General features: G+C 61.4%; 1 protein-coding gene across 9 annotated transcripts in view; it reads right to left on the bottom strand.

Annotated features, from left to right (window-relative positions):
- Positions 1-19,828, bottom strand: part of TNS3 (tensin 3) — a 127,636-nt gene that overhangs the window by 92,098 nt on the left and 15,710 nt on the right. For 4 of the 9 annotated variants that reach the window (XM_080666954.1, XM_080666955.1, XM_080666952.1 and 1 more), the window contains 2 exons: positions 9,979-10,090; positions 4,627-4,664 (listed from right to left, as the gene is read on the bottom strand). Coding sequence is in view for 4 of the 9 variants with exons in the window: in XM_080666958.1 (XP_080523084.1) it covers positions 4,627-4,664; positions 9,979-10,090; positions 17,356-17,433 (228 nt within the window). In the remaining 5 variants the exon portion in view is untranslated. Of the gene's footprint in view, positions 1-4,626; positions 4,665-9,978; positions 10,091-17,355; positions 17,565-19,828 lie in introns of those variants that run through there. The other 5 variants (XM_080666958.1, XM_080666956.1, XM_080666950.1 and 2 more) reach the window with 5 other exon arrangements.

Below are 19,828 nucleotides of genomic sequence, written 5' to 3'. Positions count from 1 at the left end.
GGGGCAGATGGCCAGGTGGACAGGCAGATAGGTGGACAGGGGGATAGATGGCCAGGTGGACAGGCGGATAGGCGGACAGGGGGATAGATGGCCAGGTGGACAGGCAGATAGGTGGACAGGGGGATAGATGGCCAGGTGGACAGGCGGATAGGCGGACAGGGTGACAGATGGCCAGGTGGACAGGCGGATAGGTGGACAGGGGGACAGATGGCCAGGCAGATAGGTGGACAGGTGGACAGGACAGAGGGGCCTCGCACCGGAGCCACTGTGCCCGGGAAAGGGAGTGTCTGTGTGTCTGGCTGTGTGTCCATGTGACCGAGTGTGTGAGTTTACAAGGGTTGGGTCATGAGCGTGCGTGTGGGTGTACGGTTGACCGTGGACGGCTGCAACCTCAGGCGAACCCGTGGTTACGGGTCGACTGGACCCTGAGCCACAGACCCAGCTTCCGTGGCAGCCGTTTCAGTCAACCCTCCTGGGGGCGAGCGGGCGAAGACCAACACCTTCCCCCCATTCCTCTAAAAGCCCGTGTGCAGCTCACGCCACGCCCGCCCTCGTGAGGGTCATGTGGACGAGCGCCCCGGAACCCCACGGACCCCACGGACACGTGCACTGAGACCGAGGCTGAGCCCTCACCCCGTGCACGTGTCCACACGCAGCTGCGACAGCCGGACGGGCTCGACACCGACCTCCGCGGCGCGGCCGCCCTGACGCGCCCCCAGACGGCTTGGGCAGCGGCCGGTCACGCCCCCCCGGGCTCTCCGAGGCCTCCCTGGGTGCGAGGGCGCTGCTGCCCGCGTCCTCCCCGGCTGTCCCCCTGGTGGGCCTGCGTCCTCCTCTCTCCTCAGGACGCTCGTCACGTCAGACCGGCCCATGCCCTCGTGCTGCCTCTTCAAAGGCCCATCTCTGGTCAGATCCTGAGGTCGGAACCCCCCTCCCTGTCTGCCAGGGCCCGTGGGGACCAAGCCCACGCAGGCCAGCGGGCGGGCCCTGAATTCCCGCACAGAGGAAACCGCGCCTGAGAGCAGAGCCGCGGCCCAGGCGGAGCGCCCCTCGCACACCGACCGGAGGTGGACGCGGCGCTCGGCTAACTGGGCTCCCCACGCGGCGGAGGGAGAGGTGGGTGTGGGACGTGCGGCGCAGCCTTAGAAGCAGGCTCCCCGAAATGACACCACCTGCCCGCGACCACAGAGCATGTCAGGAGGAGAGACCGGGGCCACCCACCGGCCTGGAAGACACTCCCGGCCACACCCACAGTCACCAGGAGGCGCAGTCATGCTCGGACCTCGGGTGCTGGCCCTCTGACCCGGGGGCGGCACGAGGCAGAGGGTGCCTGGGGGTTGGTGGGCGTGGGTCCAGGCCATCGCCTGGGGACGGGGCTTCGAGGCCCCCAGCCACAGCATGGCCTCCCGTCTGCACAGGGGGGTTGGGGACGGTGGGGGGATGGCCGTGCAGCCATGGCCTGGCCAGAGCTAGAGCGCCCCCACATCGCCGGGGAGCTGCCTGCCCCTGCCTGGCAGAGGACGGAGGAAGGGCACCTGTGACACCACCATCTGGTGACGTCAGGAAGAACCTGCTGCGGAGACCCCACGGGGACGGGTGCCGTCACCCCTGCTCAGCAGAGGGAGGAGCTGAGGCCCAGGGTCCCGTTGCTACTCGGGGCAAGACCCATCGGATGCGGAGCCGGGGCCTGTGCTCTCACCCGAAGCCCCCGTCTCCCGAGAGCTCTACGTGCCTGCGCTCCGGCGGGCACAGGCGGCACCCGGGACCCAGCTGCTGGGAGCCTCGTTGCGGCTCCCGGGGGACCAGCTGCACCCGCTGGCTCCAGAGGCGGCTGAGAGTCTATGGCCCTCTGTTCCCCGGGACACGTCGGGGCTTGGGAATGAGAGGGGCTTTGTCACTGCGGTGCGTTCTCTCCCGCATCGAAGCTGCGTTCTCAGAGAAATGAATACGGCACGTCCCCCCCCCGCCCCGCCCCCAATCTAATAAGAGCGAAAGCTTATCTGCCTCTCAGCCAACTGCCAATTTCTGAGGCTACAAATGGCACAATCAGTGATAGCTAAGACTTCTGGAATATTCTTTGAACCTAAGAACTCAATCCCCTAAGTAGTTGGCTGGGCCACCTTTAAGAAACGGAGCCAACAGCAGTGGCTCAGGTCTGCAGCGCAGGTCAGGGTGCCAGGCAGCAATACCATCACAGGCACGTACACCCACACCCACACATGCATCACACATGCACACTCACACACATCCACATTCACACTCACACACCCATACACGCACTGCCATGCACTCTCACATGTACACTCACACACATCCACATTCACACTCACACACCCATACATGCACTGCCATGCACTCTCACATGCACACTCACACACATCCACATCCACATATGCACACCCATACACACACTGTCATGCACTCACACATGTACACTCACACACATCCACACTCACACACCCATACATGCACTGCCATGCACTCTCACATGCACACTCACACACATCCACATTCACACTCACACACCCATACATGCACTGCCATGCACTCTCACATGTACACTCACACACATCCACATTCACACTCACACACCCATACATGCAAGGCCATGCATTCTCACATGTACACTCACACACATCCACATTCACACTCACACACCCATATATGCACTGCCATGCACTCTCACATGTACTCCCACACATGCACACTCACACACATATCCACATTCACACATGCACACCCATACACACACTGTCATGCACTCACACATGTACACCCTCGCACATGCATGTTACACACGCGTATGGGCACGCACACTTGTTCGTGCACACCCACATACCTGCACACTCGTGCAACAGCAGTGGCTCAGGTCTGCAGCGCAGGCCAGGGTGCCAGGCAGCAATACCATCACAGGTATGTACACCCACACCCACACAGAATGACACAGGACAGACGGCATCCCTGGGCGGCTCCCCTCGGGCCCCCACCACCATGGAGATGAGTCACAGTCCGTGCTGGACAAGGCTCCCTCTGAAGGGGACCCTCAGGGATCGGGGGCTCACTTAAACCCTCACAGGGACTGAGGGACCCTCTCTGAGCCATTTCCCACGGTGGCATTTACCCCATGCCCCCCGCACACGGGACCTTTGCTCCCACAGCTCAGGTTACAGGTGCAGAGCACACATCAGAGGAGCGTCCTGAGGGCACAGGCCACTACACCGGGCCGTCGGACCCCAGTCCCGCCCACGAGCGTGCGAGCGGGAACCTCCTGCCCTCCGTGGAGAGGCCGCCTTCCCAGAGCGAGACCCGAAGTGAGACCCCAAGTGACCGCAGAAACGCCCCAAGCCCCAGCCAGACGCCCGTGCACCACGCAGCTCCACACGCAAGCCGTGGGCACCTCAGAAGAGGCCGGACGGGGTGGCGAGGACGGAGGGGTGAGGCCGGGGCTGCTGCCCTTACAGCAGAGGTTTGCACTCTTCTCTGCCTCCAGGTGTCCTGAGTCCCCCCCAGCGAAGCGTTTAGGAAGAAAGTCACTTCCTCTCTCCCCCGAAAGAAGAATAAGGGCCGGGCTCCTGCAGTTCTCCCACCTTCGTGCATGTCAGTGTGCGCGCCTGACACGTGTGTGTGCATTGTTTGTGCTTGCCTGAGCATGAGTGTGAACTGTGTGTCTGCATGTATTCATCTGTGTGCGTGCAAGTGCACGCAAGTGTATACGTGCGTGTGTCGGTACCCCTGTGTGCGTGTCTGCAACTGTGTGCATGTGTGAGTGTGCATGTGGGTATGAATTGTATGTGCCTACATGTACCCGTGTGTGTGTGTGTGTGTGTGGTGGGAGGATGGAGGAAACCAGGTCCCAGGTCCTCCATGCACAATGCACCCTGGGAAGCCAGCTCACGGCACGAAGCCGCCTCCGCACGTGTTCTTTCCGGTCAGGAGGACCAGGTGGGATCTCAACACACTGGCCCACGGGGTCCACAGCCCCCTGGACCGCAGAACGGCCACCCGCGGACACCTGATGAACCCACAAAGGTGGCCCCGCTGCGGGTCACGTGTGCAGAGAATGTGGGGGTGCGGACACGGTGACTGGGTAAAAACCGAGCCCGTCCAGGGAGCCAGCAGCTTCCCACTCATCAGCTCCCTGAACCCACCCCAGTTCCCGCCTCCCCGGCTTCCTGCGGGTCCAGCACTTATCCTCCAAGGAACACGCAGAGGCAGGGCCACACCCCAACTCAGGGCCCCCACTCCCATGGCAGCCTGCAATCCCCAACCAACCAACCAACGAACAACTCCCCCAGCAACTCCTCAGGCCAGGCGGGCCCGAGCCCGGCCCACCCGTCTGCCCCGAGAGGCAGTGTGTGCAGGCAGCAGGGCGTGACGTGGTCAGGAAGAGCCACCAGCTCTCCTCAGACACCAGATGCTCGAGCGTCCTTCCCTATAACTCAGCCACGACGCCACGGCCTGCGAAGGCTCGAGGGGAAACGTATCGGCCTCGGGAGCCCCGGCCGCTGCTCTGGTTCCTTCGCTGCCCGGGGGCCCTCCCGGGCGTACGGTTTGCAGTAGCCGAGGAGGAAGGGCCCAGGGCGGGAAGGGCGGCGGGCAGGGGGGGGCGGGGAGGTGGGCGCTTACCTGGGCTTCACATGGCCTGCGGGCGGCGGACTTGCAGGCTGGAAGAGAAGAGAGAGCGTGTGCTCAGCCGTGTCTCCGAACCCCCAGCCCTTGGGAAGGCCGGACGGGGAGGTTCCCGGCCACGGGGCAGCGCTGGGCTCGGCGTCGGGGCCACAGGCGCAAGGACCCGCCGCCCCTGCGCGGCCGCCACGGTCAGATGGGCCGTGCGGAGGGGGGCACATCCCAGCGTGCCTGGGGCCGACCAGACCCGGATGCACCTCGGGGAGCCGGAGCCGCAGGAAGCACTGCGGTCCACCTGCCAATCACAGCTCCTCCGGAGGGAGGAGGACTGACAGCCCGAGGACTCGGACCGGCCCCGAGCTCGGCGAGAAAGTCCACGCCGAGTGGCACTCTGCCCCTTGCACACAGCTGAGGACTGACCGTCGGACCAAATCCGCGTCTCAATTCCGGCGGGACCCTCCCGGGGTAGCTCCCGCCTGGCAGGTGTCAGACGGGGCCTGACCGTGCAGGTTTCCCCGCCAGAACCAATGGGATTCCACAGCCCTGCCCTCCAGGGGCGCAGCGGGGCGGACACCCCTGCTCTGTGCGGGGACGTGCCCCTCCCCCGTTCCAGGCAGGGACAGCAGGACACGCAGGCTCCGTGTGGACCCCTGGGCACCCCTCCTGCCCAGGTGAACCCTGGGGCAGCAGTGGGATGAGGGGCGGGGGCCTGGGCCAGGGGCGCGTGAGCTGGGGCATCCGGGCCTCCCCAGGAGGCTGCCTGGGCCGGGCGGGCGACCTTCCTGGCCTGTTCCTCCCCCAGGGTCACTGCGATGTCCACAGGGAACGGTTCGGGGACCTGCTCTGAAATGGCAGGCAGCCGGTGGGGTCCCGGATGACCAGCCTCAGAGGTCAGCACACACGCCCCAAACCAGGTCGGCGTGCGGAGGCCCAAGCGTCTCAGGCCCACCTTCCCTCGTCCCTGCGAGCCAGCACCCCCACGCGGGCCTCACATGGTCCGCGTAGGGGCCGGGGGCTGGCGGTCCCGGATCTGGGGGAGGAGACCGGCCTGGCTGTTAAGTTCGTGGGGTCTGGTTTCTGAACTGCCTGTCTGTGCCTCTGCGTGTGTGAAGTTACTGATCTTGCACCGCACGGGCACCCCCCGCTCCCCCAGGCGAGCAGAGAGCCTCTCAGAGACGCGCTCACCACTGCGGCAAGGGCTTCCGCCGATTAGAGACGTGGCCGGGCCGCTGGGGCTCAGGTGGTTAGGCAGATGCCGTGCGCCAAAAGGTCGCCGGCCGATTCCGTCAGGGCACACGCCCTGTGGGTGGGCTCGCACACAGGAGGCAGGATGGATGTCTCTCTCTCTCTCTCTTCCTCTCTTGCTAAAAATCAATTCATTTAGCCCTAACCGGTTTGGCTCGGTGGATAGAGCGTCGGCCTGTGGACTGAAGGGTCCCGGGTTCGATTCCGGTCAAGGGCATGTACCTTGGTTGCGGGCACATCCCCAGTGGGAGGTGTGCAGGAGGCAGCTGATCGATGTTTCTCTCTCATCGATGTTTCTAACTCTCTATCCCTCTCCCTTCCTCTCTGTAAAATATCAATAAAATATATTTTTAAAAAAATATAAAAATAAAAAAAATAAAAATCAATTCATTTAAAGCCCAGCCAGTGTGGCTCCATGGTTGAGTGTCATCCTGTGAACCAGGAGGTCCGGGTTTGATTCCCCGGCAGGGCACGTGCCCGGGTTGCGAGCTCGATCCCCAGTGTGGGGCGTGCAGGAGGCAGCCAGTCAATGATCCTCTCTCATCATTAATATTTCTTTTTTTAAAAAAAATATATTTTATTGATTTTTTTTTTTTTTTTTTACAGAGAGGAAGGGAGAGGGATAGAGAGTCAGAAACATCGATGAGAGAGAAACATCGATCAGCTGCCTCCTGCACACCTCCCACTGGGGATGTGCCCGCAACCAAGGTACATGCCCTTGACCGGAATCGAACCCAGGACCCTTCAGTCCGCAGGCCGACGCTCTATCCACTGAGCCAAACCGGTCAGGGGTCATCATTAATATTTCTATTTCTTTCTTTCTCCCTCTCCCTTCTCTCTGAAATCAATAAAAAAACATTTTATAAATAATAATAAAAACCAATTAAAAACTCTTTTTTTAAAAGATGCAGATGGAGAGCAGGTGACCATCATCATCTCTTGTGGTCGCTGTCGGAAGCCGGTGTCCGGCCAGCCTGCACACAGGGGGAGGGGGCCTCCCTCTCTGGCCGCCACGCAGCACAGCACGGTCCCAGGAAGAAGGAGGCCACAAAAGCACCAGAACTTACCCCAGAAACCTGCATCCTGAACCTCACGGGCCCAGGACAAACGTGCACGTCACTCTGACCGTCAGCCCCGACCCCCACCCGCTCGGAGCCAACACTGGCTCGCACCTGCCCGTGCTGCCTCCCAGCGTCAGAGGTGTAACTGGCAAACAAAACCGTGTGTGTTTAGAGCAGGGGCCCTCAAACTACGGCCCGCGGGCCACCTGCGGCCCGCCGAGGACATGGATCCGGCCCGCCGGGGGCCGCTGCCTGTCCTGCTTAGCAGCCAACGCGTCCCGGGCCCGCAGTGCGCATAGGAATTTGTTCATAGTTTTTTTTTTTTAAACTACAGTCCGGCCCTCCAATGGTCTGAGGGACAGTGACTGTCCCCCTGTTTAAAAAGTCTGAGGACCCCTGGTTTAGAGTGTAGAGCGATGGTCTGATACATCAAGTCTCTAGCACAGCGGAGGGAGGGAGCCCGCCCGCCGCGTTACCCACAGGTTCACGGCCACGTCGGGGCGGGCGGCGAGCAGACTGCCTTCCCAGGGACGCTGGCCCCTGGTTCCTCCTGGGCCCGCTCAGCACCTCGGGCGGAGGGAGACCCCTTGCAGCCTCACCGTGCGAGCGCCGGGACACCGGGCTCCCCACGGCTGGACCTGGACCGGGGCTCCCCTGGTCTCCGCCTGCATCACCTACCCGGTGCGCGGACCCCACAGAGCGACCCTCCTTCCCCCTGTGGGTCCTGTGGCTCCGCTTCCCTGGAGAACCTTCCCACCACCGCCCGAGCCGACTGGACGCAGCCGCAGGGCCCCCCCAGCGGAGTCACACGGAGCGCAGAAAACGCACACAACACCCCTCAGTGCGTGCCAGGACTCGGGGAACAGCGCTCAGAGGCCCTGTCGGCCGTGGACAGGGAAGCTTCCCCAGCAACCAAAACATTAGGTATCCCCACATGACGTACGGGGGGGGGGGGGGGCTGCGGAAGGTCACGGTTCTGAAAGCTCACCCGTGGCAGGGACTGTAACAGGCGAGGAGAGAAGCAGAAAACCACGGGCTGACCACACGGGGGCGGGGGGGGGGGGGGCCTCGGCCCCGGGGAGACCCCTCACAGCGCACGTGAGAGAGGATGGGCGCGGCCTGGCCCGCGGCTCTGTGGGTAGAGCGGCGGCGGCGGGCGCAATGAAGGACGCTGGTTCAGTTCCCCATCGAGGGCATGTGCCTGGGCCTCAGGTTCATCCCCAGGGCCCGGTCGGGGCGTGTGCAAGAGGCAACCAACCCGTGGCTGTCTCTCTCTCTCTCTCTCTCTCTCTCCTGTCAATGGTTCTCTCACTCTCTCCCTCTCTCCTCCTCCCCTCCCTCCCTTCCTCCCACTCTCTCTCAATGGGAAAAATATCCTCGGGTAAGGATTCACAAACAGGAAGGAGGGAGGGAGGGAGGGAGGGAGGGAGGGAGGGAGGGAGGGAGGGAGGGAGGGAGGGAGGAGACGGGCCCACAGGAAGTCACGTGGGAAAACAGGCTCACTCATGACAAATAACAGAAATCACATGAATTCCAGTGGGATGAGCGATGAAAGGGGTCAGCATGGGAGAGGCAGAGGGAACATTGAAATGACACGTGCGCCTTCCTGACCCGGAGAAGGGGAGACGCCGACCGGAGGTGGGTCTGAGCACGCCGCCTGGAGCTTCACCCAGGGTCAGACCGGCAGCCGCCAACAATGAATGAGAAACCGAAGGGGAAAAAGCGGGTATTGGAAGTGAGCGGGGGTGGGAGAGGCTAGTTTACACGGCGGGTGGCGTTTCCGTTTCTGCTTAGACCAGCCGTGGGCAAACGACGGCCCGCGGGCCGGATCCGACTATTCTATCCGGCTCTCTTGCTCTCCCCTCCGCTCCTTTACTTTGAATTTATATTAGTTCACACAAACACTCCATCCATGCTTTTGTTCCGGCCCTCCGGTCCAGTTTAAGAACCCATGGTGGCCCTCGAGTCACAAAGTTTGCCTGCCCCTGGTTTAGATGCTTGGCCTCCATGACCACACGGGGCTGGCGGGGGCACCAAGCAGCGGCCAGCAGAGTGGCGGCGTTCGGCGGACGGTCCAGGCTGCGAAGAGCACCTCCTCGGGGCCCGTGCCTCCCGCCTCCTGCACCCCCAGCGGAGGCCCCCCCCAGGAGGGATCCCCGCGGCCGACATTTTTACTTGTTGTCCTGGAGCCTCTGTTCTCCGTGGTCTCCCGGGGCGTGTCGGGGGGGCCTTTATTCTCCCCTCGGCGTGTGCTCTCGGGGAGCCCAGCCCGCGGCACCTCCCCCCTGCCCTCCGACCCCCGACCCTCTCCTTCGTCCCCAGGACTGACTCCGGTGCTCAGGGCACAGGTGACCCCAGAGCTTCTCTCACCAGGTCACCAGGTGTCATCGAGGGTGACACAGCAGCCCGGCCGGCGTGGCTCGGTGGCTGACCTATGAACCAGGAGGTCAGGGTTCGATTCCCGGTCAGGGCACAGGCCCGGGGTGCAGGCTTGACCCCCCAGTGTGGGGCGTGCAGGAGGCAGCCGATCCATGATTCTCTCTCATCATGGATGTTTCTCTCTCTCTCTCCCTCTCCCTTCCTCTCTGAAATCAATAAAAATATGTATTTTTACAAAAAAACAGCCAGTCCCACGGATCACATGGCGTCTAGCGAAGCCGGTGGCTTGGTTCCGTGACACAGGACCTCAGCGGAGGCCGGCAGGGCCGCCACGCACGGAGCCTGACGCCGAAGAACAGGAACATGTCCTCGTGTGTACACTTCGGTGAAAGAGCAGAAGGGGGGGGAGGGAGCGAGTCCTCTCAACCCATCCCCTCCCTCCCTCCCCCTCCCCCCCCCCCACGGCTCTGCTCTCTGGGGAATTCCTCCGAGTGGGAACCTGAGCAAACACAGCTGGCCCTGCCCAGTGCGGGGGGGGGGGGGGGGGGGCCGGGGGGGGGCTGCGGGGGAATTCCAGGCCTGAACTCGCGGAAACCCCCGCCCCGGGAGCGCTCCGTCTGCGCTCCGGTTTCATCCCGAGCAGGGAGAAGGCTGAGCAGGGCCTCACCTCGGCAGGGCACCCCCAGCCCCGCGGGGATCTGCTTGCGCCCCCCGCAGCCGCCGGCTTCCGTGCAGACCTCGCTCTTAAAGCCGCGCAGGCTCCCCGCGAGCTCTTGGGGCTGAAAAGGCAAAGGACGTGGTCAGCTCTCACCGGGTGCTTCCTCCCTCTTCGCCCCCCCCCCCACGCCCCGTGGCGCAGAGCCCTGAGGCGCTGGAAGGGGGCTTTCCCGGCAAACGGGACAGGGGGCGCCCTGCCAACCGGGGTCCCAGGGCCTCGGACGCCTGTCAGCATTCCCGACACCGGGTCCCAGCTCGGGAGAAGCGTGCGGGAGCGCCACCCGTGTCCACACGGCTCACGGCTGTTCCCGCTTCCAGATGAGGGGCTGACACCCACCTCCACCCGCACCAGGGTAGCCACGCGCCTCCCCGCCTGCTCTCCTGGGGGAAGCGAGGCACACACAGCACCCTGCGCACCGGCCCGCCTCTCGGGGTCACGCACTCTCAGGAGAGGCTGTCACAAGCCGCCGGGCAGGAGGAGGCACCCCAGAAAGTCCCCACACACACACTGCACCAGGACAGGAGCCCTCGCCCCACCCAGCTCACGTGTGTGGCTCGAGGCGCACGGCGGAGGGATGACCGTGCACAGATCCAGGTCGCCTTGGAAACCAGCGCCAGGCCCCGTCCCCTTTCCGACAGGCGGCCTGTGCTCCGTCAGTAAGTCCTGTCCACGCGGACTCTCCGAGGCGGTCACTCACCCCCAGGAAAACAGAATTCACTGAGAAGAGACGCTGTTTTCGAGAATGTGACACAGGCCGATGAGCCTGGCTCAGTGACTGAGCATCAACCTATGGACCCGGAGGTCAGGTTTCGATTCCTGGTCAGGGTTCGATTCCCGGTCAGGGCACAGGCCCGGGTTGTGGGCTCGATCCCCAGTGGGGGGCGTGCAGGAGGCAGCCGATCCATGATCCTCTCTCATCACGGATGTTTCTCTCTCTCACCTTCTCCCTTCCACTCTGAAAATCAATAAAATTATATATTTTTTTAAAAAGTTAAACAAAAGGTACAACTACTTTGGAAAACAGACAATTTCTTATAAATATTTTTATTTTTTTAAAATATATCTTTATTGATTTCAGAGAGGAAGGGAGGGAAAGAGAGATAGAATCATCCATGAGGAGAGAGAATCATGGATCGGCTGCCTCCTGCACGACCCACACTGGGGATGGAGCCCGCAACCCGGGCCTGTGCCCCGACCGGGAATCGAACCGTGACCTCCTGGTTCACAGGTGGACGCTCAGCCACGGAGCCAGCGAGCGGGGCAATTTCTTAATATTTTTAAACCTACACCATCCGCAGGCCTCCATAATGCCGCTCCTGCAGACGCTAACAAATAAACGCAAATGTCCACAGAAGACGGTGCCAGCGTGGGCCCAGCCGCCTGCTCCAAGTGCTCCTGACGGGACGCAGCCCCACGTCCGCCCGCAGGTGCCTGGGTGGACCACGTGGCACCTGTGCGCAGGGAACACGGTTCGGACACACACAGAGCAGACCACCCGTACACGGCACCTCGCGGCCCACATCGGAGGCAGGACCCCGCTGAGCGGCAGACGCTACGTGCACGGGGCGTGGTCCTGCGTGTAGGGTGCTCACAAGCAGGCCAACACACCTGTCTGCCCGGCTGAGGCAGAGATAAGACGTGGCGGATCCCTGCGCACGAACGGCTCCGGGAGGCAGAGAGGGACCCGCAGCCACCGCGTGAGGAGGTGCGCGGAGTCCAGGCGGCTGACACAGGAGCTCACCGGACGGCACCCGAGGCAGAGTGCTGCCCAGGGCACCTACCGTCTTCCAGAGTCCCTCTGGGGCTTTCCTGCATATGCCTGTGTGCCCATGCGTGTCTAGGTACGTGCACACGCGTGTGCGAGGGAGCCACCCCAGGCTGAGGCAAGCAGCAGCATCAAGGATTGGAGGAGCCGTGCTCGGCACCCACGCAGAGCTGGTCACGGTGCTCAGGCTGGGGGATTGCGCAGAGGCCTGCCTGCCCGTGGGTGTTAACTCTCGGCCGGGCACGTCTGGAAAGCAGTGCCCCGCCCTGGCCGTGTGCTCAGGGGTCAGAGCATCGGCCTGGGCACCAACAGGCCACTGGTTTGATTCCCCGTCAGGGCCCAGGCCCAGGTTGTGAGTTCAGTCCCCGCAGGTCACGGGGTGACGTCTATCTCTTTTCTTTTTGTTGATTTAAAAGATACGTATGTTTCCAATGATTTCAGAGAGAGGAAGGGCGAGGCAGTGATTGAAACATCCATGATGAGAGAGGATCATCCACTGGCTACCTCCTGCACGCCCACAGGGAATGGAACCCGAAACCTGGGCATGTACCACTGAGCAACACGGGCTGGGCTGATGTTTATCTCTTGGTCGACGTTTCTCTCCCTTCCTCTCCCTTTCTCTCTCTCTCAAATCAATAACAACAGTCCTAGCTGGTTTGGCTCAGTGGATGGAGCGTCGGCCTGTGAACTGAGGGGTCCCAGGTTCGATTCCGGTCAAGGGCATGTACCTTGGTGGCGGGCACATCCCCAGTAGGGGGTGTGCAGGAGGCACCTGGTCGATGTTTCTCTCTCATCGATGTTTCTAACTCTCCCTCTCCCTTCCTCTCTGTAAAAAGTCAATAAAATATATTTTAAAAAAATAAAATAAAATCAGTAACAACATTTAAAGACAAAAATAGCAAAAAGCAGTACACCAAAGGACCAAATTATCTCCAAAGAACTTAACTGCGTTCCATAACAGCAAAATACCCGCAGGAATGAACAAATACCCAGAGCCAACCAGGTAAAACGCGCAGCGCCGGTATCCAGCCCAAATCCCCTGACATCCCTTCGAAAGGACCAGCAGGCAAAGCAACAGCCCACGAGGAGACTCAGTCACTGGGCAGTGACCCCAGACAAGCAGGATCAGCAGAGAAATGCGCAGCCGGACTGAGAGCTACCACGAGGCAGGGGGTATCGTAACTGTGTTCTGTATGTTCCGAGGGTAAACAGGATCCTCAAAGGTATGCAGGGGGCCGAAACTGGTTTGGCTCAGTGGATAGAGCGTCGGCCTGCGGACTAAAGGGTCCCGGGTTCGATTCCGGTCAAGGGCATGTACGTTGGTTGCGGGCGCATCCCCAGTGGGAGGTGTGCAGGAGGCAGCTGATCGATGTTTCTCTCTCATCGATGTTTCTAACTCTCTATCCCTCTTCCTTCCTCTCTGTAAAAAATCAATAAAATATATTTAAAAAAAAAAAAGGTATGCAGGGGTTCTCAAACTACGGCCCGCGGCCCGCCGAGGACATGTATCCGGCCCGCTGGGTGCCACTGCCTGTCCTGCTTAGCAGCCGACGCGTCCCGGGCCCCGCAGTGCGCATAGGAATTAGTTCATAGGTTTTTTTTTTAAACTATAGTCTGGCCCTCCCACGGTCTGAGGGACAGGGAACTGGCCCCTGTTTACAAAGTCTGAGGACCCCCGGTATAAAGAGATCCGGTCCAGCGGCGTGGCTCAGTGGTTGAGCATCGGTCTATGAACCAGGAGGTCACGGCTCAGTTCCCAGTCAGGGCACATGTCCGGGTTGCAGGCTGATCCCAGTGTGGGGCGGGCAGCCGGTCAATGATTCTCTCTCATCATTGATGTTTCTATCTCTCTCTCTCTCTCTCTCTCCCTTCCCTTCCTCTCTGAAATCAATAAAAATATTAAAAAATGAGAATAAGAAGTAAAAAAAAAAATAAATAAAAAGACCCAAATCAAACATCTATCGAAAAAAATGTAAAAATCAGAGGTGAGAATACACTGGATGGGGTTGCTGGCAGATCAGACACTGCAGAAGACAGATCAGCGAACGTGAAGACCTCACAGAACAGCTCCCCAAAGTAAAGCTCGCAAAGAAGAACCCACCTGAGAAATGAACAAACGCACAAACAGCGTCCGAGGGGCCGAGCCGTGGGACCGCTTTAAGCAGCCTAACATACGTGTGACCGGAGTTTCTGAAAAGGTGGCGGGGGGGTGGGGGCAGGATTTGAAGAAATAATGGCCCAAACTCTTCCAAACTATAAACCCATAGACTCAAGAAACTCCTCAAATCCCAAATACAAGAAACGCAACGGACACCACACCAAGGCACGTGATCATTAAGACGCTCAAACCCCGTGACAGAGAGAGAATCATGAACGTACCCAGCGAGGGGGTGGGGGGGAGGGGCATTACATACACGAATCAACCATTAGCAGAACAGCAGATTTCTCTCAATTTAAAAAAAGCAGGCCCGGCCGGCAGGCTCAGTGGTGGAGCATTGACCTGTGAACCAGGAGGTCACGGTTCAATTCTCAGTCGGGGCACAGGCCCCGGCTGCAGGCTCCATCCCCAGGAGGAGGCGTGCAGGAGGCAGGCGATCCATGATTTTTCTCTCATCGTTGGTGTTTCTATCTCTCCCTCCCTCCCTCTCAGAAATCAATAATAATAATAAAAAAAATAGCAGTGAGAAGACAGTGGATCAACATAAAACACGGAGGGAACTGCCAATCTAGAATTCTGTACCCAGCAAAAACACCTGTTAAAAATGAAAGGGAAGTCAAAAGCTCTTAAGACATACAAAAGCTTCAGCCATTCCCACCTTCCCACGTGTGCTGACCATTCCCGTGTCCCCTGCTGGCCAAGCTCTCTGCTGGAGACTAGAGTTCCCCTCGTGACCACCTCTCCCTCCCCCCCACCCCCACCCCCACCCCAGGGCCTTCCTGAGCCAAGCTCCACAGCAGTCCTCTCTTACCCACGTAGCTCCTGGTGGATTTTTTGTCTTTTTTTTTTTAATTCTCACCCTAGGATTTTTTTTTTTGTTTTTTTTGTTTTTGCGAGACAGAGAGAGAGAGAGAGTGGGAGGGAGGAGGATGGGAAAGAGAAAAACACGGATGCGAGGGACACACGTCGATTGGGTGCCTCCTGCACTCACCCTGACCTGGGCTGGGTCATATGCCCTTGACCGGGACTCACACCCGTGACCTGCGGTCCAAGGGCTGACGCACTGACCACGGAGTGACCGGCCAGGGCTCTCGTGGTGGCCTGTTGGTCTTGTCAAACCTGTCCAGCGAGGGCAGGTGTCCTGAACCACACAGAAGCCGTCCCACGCTTCAGGCCCCTGAAGTCACGAGGGACACGGCCTCTTGCCCATGAACGGAGCTGCGGTAAGTGAGCAAAGGCTGACCGGTATGAGCACTGGCACCCCGCCTGCGGGAGACACCTGGGCAGAGATGTAAAGCAACTCCGTCTAAGCTGCAACCCAGACCAGGTAAAGCAGAGTCCCTGCTGGTGGGGCCGGAAAGGAATGTTTCAAAGCCGCCCTCCCGCCCGCCACGGCCCCCTGCCACGGCCACCGGGACTCTCACGTGCAGCCTGGACTGAGAGCCACCACGAGGGAACAGACCACCACAGACATCTGTTCCGGCCCGGCCAGCATGGCTCAGTGGTTAAGCATCAGCCTATGAACCAGACGGTTCGCTTCCCCGTCAGGGCACATGCCCTCTCATCACGGATGTTTCCCTCTCTCTCCCTCTCCCTTTCTCTCCGAAATCAGTAAAAATATATTAAAATCAAAACAAAACAAACCACACAGCCAGGGGCTCGGGGGTATGGGCTCTGCCGGGTCCCGTCCAGCTCACGCTGAGACAAGGCGGGTAAGCATTCAAGCAGCTGACACACGTTTCCCCTGCAAACCTCGGCAGCTGGGTCTACGCTCCTCTTCCGTCTGCACCACCATGTCCCCGACTCAGGACACGGGCCCTTGTCCCTGTCCTCCTCCCAGGCTCTGCTCGGCGCCAGTGAACTGGGGGCCTCCGTGAATACGTGTTGACCGAATGAACTGGCCACAGTCTGTGGGCCAAGGCAGGACACTGTGACCTTTGAGTCCTTACAGATGGGACTCCATCGGAGGAGGGGCCTGTGTGCCCGAGGTCCCGCGGCCGCAGGAACCAGGGCGATGGCAGAGCTGCTGCGGGGCTGGGCCTTGCTGATGCCGGAGGACTCGCCGCAGACCCTGCGGCCACGTCTGCTGCCGCCGTTGGCACAGAACCTCTCTGCCGGGATTAGCAGCCTTTGTTCTCACCTGAGATACACTTTCATTTCTCCCAGAGGCGGGCTGTGGGCTTGGGGGAGGGGGGGGGCCGCCATGCGGGAGCAGTTAGCAGGCTCGGCTCAGGAATCTAAATGGCATTTAATTGCTGGGAGCAGACCGTGGGGAAGGAGAGAGCCGAGCCGAGCCGCTGGTTCCACAGCACTCCCTCCGCGCTGCCTGGCAATCAGTGCCGTTCCGGATGGCGAGGTGTTTTTAGAAGGAAAAGTCTCCGCAAATCTGAGCAAGGACGCGCTGGCGTGGGTGCTGGGCCGGAGCCCGCCGTCCGCTCCACCCTGACCTCCGGCCTCGGTGCGGGGCTCCCCAGGACCGCTGGGGTGACAGCCAGCCATGCACAGGCTGGGGCGGCAGGGCCACTGGATCCCTCCTCTCAGGAAAGAGGACTCGGGCTGCGTTCATATCTGGGGAACCTCGGCACATTCCAGGGGGGCAGCCGCGGAGCAAAAACACAACTCGGCTCCCCTGGGAAGTTCGCACGCAGCGGGGCGGACCCCAAACCTCTGGGGAATCCTGCCCGGAGACGGGTCCAGCCCCGGTGGCCACAGGACCCAGAGGGGGACACCCTTCCCACACCTAGCGTCCCCAGCTTCCCAGCCCGCATCCGGCTGCTGCCTGAGCGTCAGCGCACAGCTGAGGGATGGGGAGGTGCTGACACTGGGAAGACTGCTCACGGAAGTTTCTGGGCAAGTGGCCGCGATAAAGGCCTGAGGATTAGACTCACAGAAAGGGCCGCCCAGCCCCGCCCGCATCGGCTGGTCTGAGACCCTGTGGAGGAGGGTGGGGATGTAATGTGCCTGTGAACGTGCAACAGGCCAGCACAGCCCGCATCCGCACAGAGCTAAGCGCCTTTGCCAGAAACACGGGCTGCTGCGAGTCCATCGCGGCCCATGTCCTGCCTCCGTTCCCGGGAAGCGTGCCGCGAGGCAGCTGGGTTAGAAAGCGAAGGCTGTTTCCCACTCCATGGGGCTCCCCGGGGCGCCCGCCGCGCCCGGCAAGATCCCCCTTCCCGTTCTTGTCCTCTCCTGCGTGCACCCACAAGGGAACCCAAGCGCGCACCCCTGGGCCTATGAGCGCGCACAGGCACGCGCAGACAGGGGCGCACGGGCACGCGCACAGACCAGGGTATGAGCACGGGATGCGCGCGCGCCAGCCGGAAAGAGCTAGGGACAGCCCCGCGCCGCCCCGCTGCCCCCCCCCCCCCCCCCCGCTCGCTCGGAGCGCCCCACACCCACTCACGAGGCGCCGGTGCCTGCGCTCCCGGGTCCGGCGCATGCATCCTCCAGGCGGCCCCCGGGTCAGGGCGCGCAGCCGCATGGCCTCTCCCGGCGCCCCCAGAGAGCCCGGCCTGGCCAGGCAAGACGGTGGCGGGCGAGGACCCTCCGGTGGCGGTGCTGAGCAGGAGTGCCGCGGGGTCTGCGAGTCCCAGGAAAAGTTCCGACGCCGGAGGCTGGCACGGAGGCGGCCGCCGCCTCCGCCTCCACCCGGCAGTCAGAAGTCGGCGGCGGGAACAAAAGCCAGCGAGCAGCAGCGAGCGTACGGTCCCCTGGCGAACCTCCATCTGACACGAATTAGCCGTCCCTCCCTCCCCCGCCCGACCCGCTGCTCCAGGGCCTCCACGCAGGCAGCTCAGCCAAACCCAGGGCCTCCGTGCGCTGCCGCACCGCCCTGGGCAGGGGTGCAGCTGCCCTCCGGCGCTCCCACTGGATTCCCGCGCCTTTGGCGAGGGTGCAGCCTGAGCGGGCGTTCAGCCCTCTCCAAGAACGCACATCCAGGCGCTTAAAACCAGCCCTCAGGTCTTGGACTGGGGTTTCAATCTTGAAGCCACCCAGTCACCCCCAGGAAGCTCAAAGCAAGGGGTTAAGTGCTTCCCACGTTGGGGGGTGCGGACCCCCAGCCCCTCCCCAACCTCCCCATCCCCGGTGCCACCGAGAAGTCACATTCCACCTTCAGTCCTGTTTTCTTTTCTGGGTCTGCAATTTTATTTTGTTATATACACATATACATACACATACACATACACACATATACATACACATACACACATACATATACATGCATATATACACACATATACACATGTACACATACACATACGTACACATATACATATACATGCATATACACATATACATACAAATACACATACAAATACACATATACATGCACATATACATATACATACACATACACATACACATATATTCTTGATTTCAAAGAGGAAGGGAGAGGCAGAGATAGAAACACCAATGAGAGAATCACGGATCGCTGCCTCCTGCTCGCCTCCTTCTGAGGATGGAGCCCGCAACCCGGGTGTGTGCCCTGACCAGAATCCAGTCAGGGACCCTTCAGCCCTCAGGCCGAGGCCCTATCCACAGAGTAAACTGGCCAGGGCTGGGTCTGCGGCTTCAGAAGGGAAGGAAAAGCCTGGCCTTGGGGAGGTGACGGTGACCAGCATGGTGGGGGCGGGGTGTCACGTGACCAGGGACCCGGGCACCTGGAAAGTCACTGTGCCCGAAGGACAGCCCCCCGGGGAGGTGGGCATGGTCCACAGAGAGCCTGGCAGAGCCTGCAGGACTGAGCAGTCAGGGCACCGAGCCGGGTGCCACCCCCTGCGGTGGGGCTGGGCCCTCCACCGGGGGAAGCTCTGGCCTCCGGGGTGGCGGGAGGAAGGAAAGGCTGCCTAGAGGGTGGACACATGGGCTGAGGCCACCCCCCTCCGTGGGGCGCAGTGGCCCTCGGACCCCGCCTGCCTCGGTGCCCACGGGCGGGCGGCTCTACGGACCCGTGGCGCGTCCACGGTGCAGGCCTGTGTGGGTCCCCCCCTCCCCCCTCAAATTCAGATTGTCGGCTCTGCTTGCAACTCCTGATGCCTGGCCCTGGAGTGCAGTCTGGGTGGCCAGGGCAGCCTTTATGGCTAACACATGTGCGCATTCCAGCCCGGACTCGCGGCATTAACCTCTCAGGCTCCGGCTGAGCACCGCCTGTCCGTTTCTGCGGAGGGGGGCGGGGGGCACAGCCAAGCTACCACAACCTCCAACCACCGACGACCGGGAGCACCCCGTGCGGCTGGCTCCTCACCCAGAGGCACTGGCTCCTGGCTTCCTCCCCTCAGGAGGCCTTCATCCAGCTCCCGTCCATTCCGTGTCTAGACCCGTTCAGCACTGCTCGCCTTTTCTCATGGCCACTCGGCGTTTGGTTGGCAGACACAGCCCCACCCCTGGGGCTGCAGGGCCCCCAGCACACACCTGAATGGCCTTGTCCGGTTCCCCACCATCTGGCGCAGACAGGGCAGGGTGTGGGGACGGGCTGAGCCAGCGGCACGCTGTTCCGTCTGGGACGCCGGGTGCAAACGCCCTCCCAGGAGTCGGTGAGATCCAGCGGCCGCTGGCCCAGCAGCCCGCAGGAACCCACAAGGTCCGGCGCTGTGAGCCCTGACGCCCAGGCCGGCCAGACTGGGTGACGCCTCGACCCTCTCCCACGTCTTTAAAAGGCACAACGTTCAGAACCGCCCCCCCCCCCCAACCAGGATTACTAACAAGTCACGTCTGTGATTCACCTCCCACCAGCAGGTGAGAGTTAGCCGTCAGGACCAGCCACTCAGTCTGCAAAGTGAGCTTCCCCAAACTCAAATCGGGGAACCCTGCCAGACTCCCAGCTCCACCAGCCCCCCCCCACCCCCGCACCGTCCCTCCCTCCAGCCCTGCTTACA

Source organism: Plecotus auritus (genome assembly GCF_963455305.1).
Source record: "Plecotus auritus genome assembly, chromosome: 4".
NCBI classification, from domain to species: domain Eukaryota; kingdom Metazoa; phylum Chordata; class Mammalia; order Chiroptera; family Vespertilionidae; genus Plecotus; species Plecotus auritus.
The sequence above is the reverse complement of the archived record's forward strand: the minus strand, read 5'-3'. Positions and strand labels throughout refer to the sequence as shown.